At 30.4% G+C, this 11985-nt stretch overlaps 1 protein-coding gene across 1 annotated transcript; it reads right to left on the reverse strand.

Annotated features, from left to right (window-relative positions):
• Nucleotides 1-321: 321 nt before the first annotated feature.
• LOC129871391 (truncated transcription factor CAULIFLOWER A-like) lies at nt 322-11754 on the reverse strand. The gene is made up of 7 exons (XM_055946299.1): nt 11322-11754; nt 6152-6233; nt 4897-4949; nt 4550-4649; nt 3921-3962; nt 2916-3031; nt 322-545 (listed from the first exon to the last, which is right to left on the reverse strand). The coding sequence occupies exons 1-7, from the start codon at nt 11504-11506 to the stop codon at nt 434-436; spliced, it is 690 nt and encodes a 229-aa protein (XP_055802274.1). The 5' UTR covers nt 11507-11754; the 3' UTR covers nt 322-433.
• Between the last annotated feature and the right edge of the window lie 231 nt (nt 11755-11985).

Genomic DNA, 11985 nt, shown 5'->3' on the forward strand with positions numbered 1-11985 from the left:
TATTTTGGTTGGTAATCGGTTAGAATTCCGTTGTTAAATTTTAAAATATAATTCAGTTAGAAATTTGTTGGTAATTTGTTGCTAAAATACTAACCAATTTAGGTTGTTAGTAAAATCTGTTGGCAAATTGGTGTTTTTTTTTGGTAGTGTTTCAGCTTACAAGCTAACTAACATTCAATCTAAAAGCAATTTTGTTAATTAAAAGTGATAGGCAGCACATCGTGTAAATTGGTAATCAAAGATGTCAAATACTACCATAGAATTACACTTCACTTCCACTTAGCAAGGTGACTAGCTAGCTCTTTTTCACACATTGGAAAATAATTAAATAATTTTTTTAAAATTTCACACACAATTCAATATCCAGATGTTCACATGGACTTGGAAAAGTAGAATTACAAAGTGTTGTTAGGAAAATAGAGATATTTTTTTCTTATGAAGCAAAGCATCCAAGATGGGTTGGTGGATTTAATGAATCAAGATTTAGATCAAGCTCATTCCTCCTCTGTGCCTCTACTTCAACTCCACCTTGGTAATAATTACCTCTGCACTCAAATTAGCAACCACAATTTAATAAAATCTTTCCAAATAGTACACAATCAATCAATATATTTCCAAGTCTAAGTTTTGAAATTACTTATAGTGGAATAAATGAAGAGGGTTGCATTAAATATAGTCTAAATAATTATGACAAACCCAAGTAGAAAGTAACCGTCCAACATTTTAAAAGAAAATCAATGTCATGATGGTGTTTGGTTAGTTTGTGTAATCTGTAAGCATAAATAATAAGTAACTTTATTCAACAACACAACTTTCCTAACCGATACTATAGGAACGATTCACCAAGACTTAGAATTCTACCATCTAGCATATTCAAACCATGCCCTACGCCAAAATAGAATGATCAGAATAAACCACCTGCCCATATATACAAACTTAATTAATACGGACGGTTCGCACAACATTAGCATTGTTGCCATCCACAAATCATTACATAATCAGCTTCGCTAAGTTGTCATCCCTAAGCTTCGCAAATCATTACCAAATCAGTAAAAATACAAGTCCTATTAAAGGAACTGATGAAATTAGCTTTGTCTAAGAATTTATATCCGCTAATTGTGAATATATCTTTAAACAAAGACTCTTTAAAGTTAGCATCGTCATGATTTATCTTTATTTTGTAAACTGTTTAAATTCATGTCTTTATTTATGCTATAATATTTCCTCATTTTAGGAAAAGAAGAAGGGTAGGAGGAGGAGATAACTCTAACTCTATTCAATACTACCTGTAGGGTTCATCAGTTGCTCCCCACGCATCCTACGATTGACTGGGATATAGCCTTCCCTTTTTACTACGGACTACGACTAGCAGTCCATAGTAACAAGTGCTATACATGCCGAGATTATTGGCATTTACTATGGACTAAGACTAGCAGATGCAATGCAGAAGTCATTCGTCTAATTCATGAAGATCGTGACTCTTTTGCCAATATTATATACTTTATAGGATGAAGAACCCATCAATCAAGCACAACCGTAGAATGCAAAATCAGGTGGCTGATCTATTAGCGAAGAAGGGGCAAGGTTGTAGGCAAAAGAAGTTTTTGTGAAAAAGGGAAGACCTAGTTTTGCAGGGCTTGACAAAGGCCCTAATGTAATGAATAGTAATATAAGTAATACTAATGCAAATAGCCTTACTTCTAGTATGTTTTGTAAGGATGCATATTATATATAAATAAATAAATCTCCTTAAATAAATGGGAGGATGTACATTATCTAATATTTTATGTTTCTAGTTTAAATTTTTGTGGGATTTTAACCATAATCTCTCATGCTCATATTAATTTCATCAAACACTGGGTGTCAATAAGCTATTCAAATTTCAACCAAAAGTGCAACACATGTAACAATTATTACTTGTACCTTAATTTAAAATAATTAGTTAGGATTGCCTATACAAATTATCACTTGTCATTTTTTCCATTTAAATTCATCCCAAACCAATTATATTATACAAAATAAAAAATAGAAAAAATGGATGTACTAGAATAAACAAAAAATGAATAGCACGAGAAGAATACATAAATAAATAGTACATGAAGAATAAAAGGTATTATAAGAAGATAAAAAGTATGATACTAATCTAATTGATTGGCAATCAAGAATGAAAGGCTAATCAAATTTTTTAATTCATTTATTTAATATTATACCAGCTAATAATAATAATTAGGGATAATTATTGTTATACCCAAAAAAGAAAACTATTTACCATTGGAGAAAATTAAGAGAATGTTTTCGGAAAGCCGCCCGGCTTCTAGCTGATGAAGTTTTGTTGTTTTTGGACAATAAAGACTCAAGACATGTTCTAAAAAAACTAAGAAAGACACAACAAAAGAAAGCCCCTTGTTTTTAACTATCTTGCGCATTTGATACCATGAGAGTATATAATATACTTTGATGGTATCAAGTAGTTTCGCTGAAGCATTGTCTCTTCCTTTTTGATATACTCTGATGGTATCAAGAAGAAACTGTTTGATAAATTGTTTGATACCATGAAAGTATAATATAATCTGATGGTATCAAAGAGGAACAAGGGAAGAGGCACTGGTGTAAATACACGTTTGATACCATGAGAGTATATATATACTCTGATGGTATCAAGAAGGAAGAGACAGTGCTTCAGTGAAACTGCTTGATACCATCAAAGTATATTATACTCTGATGGTATCAAGAAGAAATCGTTTGATACCATCACAGTATATTGACGTCAGCATGACGTCATGCACGAAATTAAAAGGGGAAAAGTAGGGTAAGAAGGTAAATAGTTTGAGCCATGAGTCTAGTTTGAATTGGATCCAATTTGGGTAAATAATTTCACAATTAATCTATTTTATGTAGTTTTTCCAAAGAATTACCCGATGTTTAGAAATGGAACTTGTTGTGGAAAGAAGAATGATGTGGAAGTACGGACTTGCTGATTTTGGTCTTGCCATTCAGCCTGCTCTCTTATTGTCTTCTCCTTATCCTTCACCTGTTCACCAAATAGTGGAACAAATAAATTCATCCTGATTAAATTATCGTTGACAATATGTTTGATATAATATAGCGTTAAACATTATAAAAAGTGACAAGATTTGAATTCAAATTTGTCAAACAATATAGACAAAAAAATGATTGCCCAAATAAAAATATACAACTCAAGTATATTTTATTTCACTTAAAAAAGTTACAGTCCAAAGACATCAAAGTATAGTTACAGTGGGATACAAATGAGATCATGTCCGAAAAGCAAAATAAAAAATAAAGTTGCAAAATATAAAGTACGATTTGTGTCTTTGTGTCTTGTAGCATAAAGATTTTTCAAGAAAATCCTGATATTATTATATGGAGATGTGTTCTTCTATGGTGAATGCAATCAGTCCAGCAATATTGGAACAAACCATGCAAATAAATTCAGCCCGCTTAATTTGGAGATAATGAAGTGGAAATAAAGTGTAGAATGCTCGTCATGAAGTTGTCACTTCATTAGAAATTTACAAAAATAACAAGAAGCAATGTCACCTTTTTTATTAACATGTTAATTATTTTCCTCTTGTACTCTCTTTTCCTGTGAAAGAGCACAACACAAAATTGTACTTAAGAGTTGAGACATGAATGATGAGTGTCATTTTCTAGCTACCTAGAGGGCTAGGATTAAAGGGCAGTCCGGTGCACTAAAGCTTCCGCTATGCGCAGGGTTCGGGGAAGGAGTACTCTCCAAAAATTAATGTTATCGTACATATGTTAGATTCTCCAAAAATGCATTATTTTTTAAAAAATCTGACGTATTCATCGACATTTTTAAAAAGTTCAAGCAACATAATTTGTTACAAGTTGTTTTAATGCAACAACAAATGCGAAGTTCCAATGAGGAAGTTAACCTTCTTATGCAGTTCAGAGATAGATTCGTGCATGAGTTGATTCTGCAAGAGATCGAACACAAAACAGAAGTTGCAGTTAGTGAAAGTATAACTAACATAAGCATTAGCTATACACTCTATTGTGTGGTGAGGTATGTATTATTTGTACATCGAAATTCATGATATTACTAATGCAAGAGATTTTGACGAATGCATTAGAATGGTTAAAGTCTTAATTGCTCCTCAAAACCATTTTTTACATTTTTTTCACCATATTTGTGGAGGATATCTTTGTAAATATTTCAATACATATTATTTTTTAATATACCAAACCAAACAATGCATCAGAAATAATTTCGGCATAAGTAATGCAAGCATAGCTAATAGAAACACTACTAATGAAAGCATTACTAATACATTCTATTTAATATTTATTTTTATACATCCTATCAAACGACCCTAAGTGACTTTATTGTTATAGATGATAAAGTTCAATTCTTTTAATATGACCAAAAATAGTGTTGCCCCATCAAATGACCCCTAAATGACTTTATTGTTACAGATGATAAAGTTCAATTCTTTTAATATACTCAAAAATAGTTTTATGACTTTACTGTTAAACTTTAATAAAGTTTGAATCCTGCATTTACCTTTCTGGACCGGATTAGTTTAAGAGAGGTATCAAGTTGTTGTTCCAAGTTCTGGAGGTCCTTCAAGCTCAATGACTCCAAATCTTCTCCCATGTAATGCCTTGAAAAGTTGAAAGGAAAAATGATTAAATTGAACCCTTTTTAATTAAGGTTCGGAGAAGGGCCTAAAATATCTCTTAAGTATGTGAATTGGTACAAAATTATCCTTTATCTACCTATCGAACCAAAAATGTCCTCGAAGTCAACCTTATGAAAGATAATTTTATACCAATTCACATATTTGAGAGGTATTTTAGGCCCTTTTCTGATTAAGGTTTACAAAAATATTCATGAAAGCAAACTCTTACTTGTGATTCCTTTGCAGAAGATCAATCTTATCCCTGAGTTTTGAATACTTCTCCTGTATTTAGAGATGGATTGAGGAATTGAATCAATTTATGGACTCAATCAAGTTTGTAATTTTACCAAAAATACATTTGATTTACTATATATGTTCATAACTCTATTATATATTCTCTTCATTACGATTTGTTTGTATTAGTTTGATTCGACACAAAGTATTAAAAATAAAGAAATTTTTTGGATCTTATAATCTTAAACTAACAATGTATCTAATGTATCAAAATAACATTTATACTTTGTGATCTTAAATATGCCACGTAGGATATTGAGTGTAAAGACACTACTAGAAATAAAGGTTTTTTCCACCACAAATCAGTGCAATATTTATTCTACAAAACACAATTTTTCTATTCATTTTCCTCCAAACCAACTCACTAAAAATATGCATGGTGGAAAACAAATTATAACTGAAATAGTGGGGAGCTTCTTAATTTTTTCGTATAAAAATATTACTGAGTTGGACATTCAATTACTTCGATTTGAATTATTCAGAGAATGCAATGCCTTAGATATATATATAAAAAAATGGACAGTCAAATCTATTTCTCGATTCATTTAAAGACGTAAATAGGGTTCCAATATAGTTATGTAAATAAAAGAAGGTATGATTACGCATATTCATAATCCTACGTGGAATGTAACGATGTACGAATTCATATGTAAACATAGTATCTAATTAGATATATAGACCCAAATGACCCCTTCACATTATGAAAATGTATATAACCCAATTCCAGTATTTTTTTTTCTTTTCTTATTGATTCAATCAAAATATCCATGGGAATATCCACTGGACATTTATAATGGGAAAATAGTGATATTTTAGATGTTAGAGTTCCTAAATATAGAAAGTGACATTCTTTTTTAAACGGACTAAAAAAGTAAGACAAACAAAATTGAATACATAATACATAAATATGCCTTTTAACTTTGTCTCGATTGACATCCATATGTTCTTAACTTTCGGTATGCACAAGTATACACTTAAACATGTATAAAATTGAATAAGTAGACACATAGGATGTGAATTGTTACGTATAATGTGTGTGTCTATTTAATCAACTTTATACAAGTTTAAATATTTGCTTGTGCACACCTAAAAATAAAAACTATAGATGCTAATTAATGTCAAATTAAATATATTTATTTATTACACTTAAATTGAAACAAAGAAAGTAAAGAAAAAGATGAAAGCCATACGGTCGATGCATCGGAATTGCTTTCAAGAAAGCGTCTCTCTGCAAATGAGCATCTTTCATATCGATCAATAATCTCCTCCATACTGTTGCAACAAAATAACAGATAAATTACTACAATATTTTTGGAGAATCCTAATAACAGTCGGGTGTAAACTTTTCTCGTTAATTTACAGACTATTATGCTAGGCTGGTCTTAATATATATTATACTCTTTTCTTTCACTTTTATTCATTATATTGATAATAAATTTTTATTTTCACTTGTTCACTTAAGCATATCAAGAGAAAGATAATTTTTCATATCATTTTCCAAGTTCATTGATATAATATGCCAATAAATATGCATATTATAGTATGTCTTTATTTATTATTTTTAAACACAATGAAAAGTAGACAAATAAAAGTGAATGGATGAAGTAAAAAAAAGGCATAATATATAAAAATATTTTTTAATTTGGTATCAATTGACATATATGCCCTCTAATTTTGGTTGTGCACAAGTAAATATAAAATTGAATAAGTAGACACATGTGTCTTATATGACAATTCATATCCTACACAGTGTCCTATGTATATTATACTACGTAGGATACAAGTATCTATTTATTTAACTTTATATAAATTTAAATATCTATTTATACATATTAAAATTACAGAACATAAATATCAATTAAAATTAAATTAAATGACACGTTTATATATTATCTCTAAATTATTCATGGCCTTTAACCTCAATAACCAGAGTATCATTGATGATTCTGATGAGATTCTTAAAAGCAAAAGAAAAGGAAGATTTGTTGGGAATGTAATCTGTTATGTTGTGACTAGGTTTCACAGCTATCCCTAAGTTTCCGTACATTTATCTTGGAAATGTAATAATGAGTAGTAATATGCATATGAGAAAGTTGATGCGCCAATAAAGCATTTCTTTACTGTTCAGAGTTATCACCAAATGGAATTAGCTATATAGGGGTCATGCATGCGTGTTTATTGTTATTATTTTTTCAGGGGTCAAAAATATTTGTAGACATTGAAATTTGCTGGAATTCGGAGGCTATTCTATCATAAATTCTAAGTCATTTCTATATAAAAGTTATTATATTTTCTTGAAAATTTGAAAAGATATCTCGAATATTTTGCAAATTCATGAAATATTCACAAAAATAAATGGAGATCAAATAAATCTCAATGAGATCCATATCATCCTAATTCGAGAAATAAGTCACTATAACCCTCGAATCACAGAAATATCTTAAGAGAGAAGAATAAGGAACAAAATTGTACCCATATTGATTTATCAATAAAATATTCTTGATATGGTTTGGACATGTGCAGAGGAGGGGTGTCGATGCCCCACTTAGGAGGTGCGAGCGGTTGGAGTTGGGGGGTTATGCGGAGGGGTAGGGGTAGACCGAAAAAGTATTGGAGAGAGCTAATTAGATAAGATATGGCGCAACTCCATACCACCGAGGACATGACCCTACATAGAAATGAGTGGAGATCGCGGATTAGGGTAGTAGGCTAGTGGGGATAGAATGGTGTCTTGACGTGTGTCGGCTTAGAAGGGTCATAGGTTTAGGTGTGGCTTTATAGTTGTATTGTTATTGCCTTTTGATTATCATATTACTTTACTATCATTATCGTTCATGTCTTGTAAAATTTGCATTGCTTTTTTTGCCATTATGGTATATATATTATTTTTCTCTCTTACTTGAGACTGTGACTTTTGAGCCGAGGGTTTTTCAAAAACAGTCTCTCTATTTCCATGAGGTAGTGTTGTTGTTGTTTCTTCATATTTCATTTTTGGTTGATTTATTTTTTATTTATTTAAAATTTGGTGCAACCAATGTTCTTAAATATAATGACCTAGCCCGTCGTTACCTAAAAATATATGCGATAAAGGTATACGAATCTCATTCTTCATAAGACTAGGATCAATTCCTTGGTATATAAGTGCATTAGTTGTGAATTAAGGTCGTACTATGCTCCTATCTCAAAGTTGAGTTGAAAGTATATTTTCGATTTAGTTTTGGACTTGAGTTCAAACTAGGTTCAACTTCAAACGACCATATTTCTCATCCTATAATGAAGAGGTGGTCCATGTCCTATCAAATTAAAGGTGTATGAGTCTGCTATCCAACGCCACCGAATTTGTCTCATTTGGAGTTCAGAGTAAAAGGTTATGCCCATTTTATAAGCACTGTCCTGTTGAGCCGTCAGAGCGGCATTTAGGCCGCCAGAGCGGGATCTGACAGGGCAAAATTAAATAAGCACGTAATTTTATTATCTTCTTCTTCCTTTAAGTGCCAAAATAGATGGGAGTTACCTTAGAAACCCCCAAAAGGCTGCTCTGGGCTTGGAGAGAAGGGAAGAAAGGATTTCTAGCACAAAGAAGGCTACAACCCATGGATTTCGTTCTTTAATCCTTCTACAACTACTTGGCACTTAGGTAGGCTAGGTTTCTCAATTGAGTAGTTATAAATTCGTTCTCATTGCTTAATATAATGTAGATTGACGTGGATATTTCATGCCTAGGCTTTCGGACACGGAGTCTGGATGGTTAAATGATTGTCAATTGTTGTTTAAAGTGGAAATGTATGCTGTGGGTCATGATTATTATGTGATTAGTGATAAAGATCAAATCTTTGAATTTTAATCTTGGGGAAACTATTAGAAGGCCAATGATTCTTGTGAGATTAAATATAGACAATAGTTGGGTCATAACGGAATCTTGAGACTTGGGGATTATAAGTTATTGATGAATATAGGGATAGACTTATACAATGATTTTGTATGTTTATGCTGATTATTCACTGTGAATTACTTGAGTAATGCGAGTCAGGAAATAAAGGGTAAATGTGAATGACTTAGGTTGATAGATCTCATGCCATGAATCTATTTGATTGCCTTTGGTTGTAAGTTATGGTTTAAACTGTATCATAGAGAGACTCTTAATAATGATTGAGTAATATTGTGATGTTTATCATGCATTTAATTATTATGTATGGGTGAATGATATGTTGTTGTGATTGGTCTATAATTCCAAGACCGTAAAATTTATAATCTTGAATTTGTTTAACCAAAAGTGATGCCTTGAATAAAAAAGGCTTGATGAGATATTATTAATGAAGGGAAGATAGAATGAAATAATTATTTGTGAACAATTGCATACAATGAACCTGTTACTTGATTAGGCAAGTATGTGAACTAATCGTTATGGACTGTAATTGTATTCGTAATTGTGTTATTGGATCGGGTGTCATGTTCCGATACATATATTGGATCGGATGTCACATTTCGACATATATATAGGATCGGGTGCCACGTTCCGACACATATATAGGATCGAGTGTCATGTTCTGACACATATATTGAATCGGATGTCACGTTCCGATACATATATAGTTTGGGTATGAGTTCCATGAGAGAACTATTGTGTGACTATCATCTGTGAATTGATCTTAACTATATGTGTGATGATAGAGAAACTTATCTGATTATAATTGAGCATGCCCATTCTATGTAGCAATTGATTCATTTCACATACATCTCAATTATTTTATTAGTTATTTTAAAGTTATTTCACTATATTTTTTACCAGGGATAAAGCCTACCACAAAAATATTTTTTTATTGGGGCGATAGCTCTAAAAAGACAAATTGTCAATCTTTTCTTATTTTATTATACTTGGTCATATAGTAAAAGTGGTTTTTTGTTTATTCATTTTAATAAATTAAAAAAAATCTCATACACCATTAATATTAAATAACTATATAATTAAATACACTAATAAAAAATAAAAGATTAATGACAAATAAAAATTTATAGTTTAACAACAAAATTTTTATGCTTATCCCATTTAATTAGCTACGAATAAGCGATGGATTATAAAAAAAAAGTCACTTAACTAGAAGCTATTTTATTAGCAACAAATTAACTGAGGATTACCGATAAATTTTGTAACTAATTTTATATTTTTTTAGCGGTGATAGTGGTAGTAAACAAACTCAGAGTTCCAAATTAATATCATAAATAAAGTCATCTTAGTAAATTACATTCTTAATTAAAAAAAATTAAAGATTGTGTCAAGTAAATATGAGCCAAATAATATAAAATAAAACAGAGTATATTGGTTACCTTGCACTGATGTTTCTGCCACCACAATTTAAATAAATAAGAAGAAATTGTGGTCTAGAGCTTAACTTATGCACACTTGAACAATTTCACCTAGTATCTCATGTTACTTCTTTTATTAGTACAAATCAGATAATTCTCCCTATTAAGACTTAGACAAATAACTGAATACCATCTAAGAATTACACTTTACTTTTTCAATAGAAGTGAAGAATAGGAGTACTATAAGCAACTTCTGCAACATATTTTTGATATAGTAGAGATGAAAATATATTTTGTTGAAAAAAGATATCTATAAAATTTATTAAATAAGAAATAAAATAAAGGATAAAATAATTAAATTATATTTTTTATATTAATAATAATTAAGTTAAAATGATTATTACAGAGAAAAATTAAAATAAAAAAGCTAAACATATTATCATAAACCAAAACAAAAAGAAGTAAACGTTACGGAGTCAAATTTAAGACGAGGTTAATTTTTAGCTATATATAATAGCTCTATGAGAAAACTAATCTAAATTAAATAATTTTATTGATAAAACATAAATCTAAATGACTGTAGTATTTAAGTAACTATTTTATAATTGAGTTTACTATATAAGTTATTCATTAATGACTCAAGCTAATCTTTCACTACTTGATTGTAGCTCCAATTGAGGTAACTTTTGGCTAATACTTCTTTAGTTTATATTCAGTGAACTGTTTGAGACTTTTTCATAGATAGTATACATAAACCCAGAAATGCATACCTAGTCTTTCTCAAAAGTGAGAAATCCTTTGAACAAAGTACCAAGAGATCAATCTTAAAATCAAGGTTCAAACTTTACTTCATTATCTTTTATCCTTCAATACTAGACTATATATATATAGGAAAGAAGATCCAAGATTAAAAAACAAACAAATGAAAAAACTAACAGGAAAATAAGTGATATGTGTGTATGACTATAGATCATTTTATTAAGGATAAATAAATAGATTAAAGTACGGTAATATTAATGAAGGGAGGTAGTAAAATTAGAAAGCATAGATACATACCAAGAAGGAGAAGAGAATTCAAAGAGCTTGGCATTGTGGGAGAAAATAATCAAAGCAACCTCAGCATCACAAAGCACAGAGATTTCTTGAGCTTTCTTCACCAAACCACCTTTCCTCTTTGAGAAACTCACTTGTCTGTTTATCTTATTCTCTATGCGCCTCAACTCCACTTTCCCTCTTCCCATCTTTTATTTTTAATTTACCTAAAAATGGAAATCCTGCATTTGTTGTTTACCTCACACAAAGGAACCCTAGCTAGGTACCACTTCTTTTCTCTTACAAAAATGAACAAAAACAAACTATTTGTCACTCCTTTCCAATTTATGTGGGTTTGTTGTGATAGTGCCGACAAAATGAACTCATATTTTGGTAATTCGCCTAATCCGTTCATATTTTAATAGTTGGATGAGTGATTTTTACATGTGGGTTTAAATCCATATTCAATCCATAGAAATTTGAGATTTATGGATAAAATATGAGTTAGTCAAATGGGTTAAGCTTTCAACTTTTATTCACTCAAAATTCATTATGTTTTTCAAATAAATTTATTTTTATTAAATTTTAGGAAAATGACTTATCTCCAAAAGTAAGATTTTTTTTTTCCAAAACTCTTTTTCAAACTCACACCTCAACTTTCCATTCTAATTTAAGTCTCGGATATAGA

Source organism: Solanum dulcamara, chromosome 10, assembly GCF_947179165.1.
Source record: "Solanum dulcamara chromosome 10, daSolDulc1.2, whole genome shotgun sequence".
Classification (NCBI taxonomy): domain Eukaryota; kingdom Viridiplantae; phylum Streptophyta; class Magnoliopsida; order Solanales; family Solanaceae; genus Solanum; species Solanum dulcamara.

Excerpts from the sequence above, each read along its gene's own strand:
- LOC129871391 (XM_055946299.1), bottom strand. The coding sequence starts at position 11,506 with ATGGGAAGAGGGAAAGTGGAGTTGAGGCGCATAGAGAATAAGATAAAC. Across the intron at positions 6,234-11,321 it reads GAATTCTCTTCTCCTTCTTG|TATGGAGGAGATTATTGATC; the intron begins GTATGTATCTAT and ends TTGTTGCAACAG. Across the intron at positions 4,950-6,151 it reads GCAATTCCGATGCATCGACC|GAGAAGTATTCAAAACTCAG; the intron begins GTATGGCTTTCA and ends CTCTAAATACAG.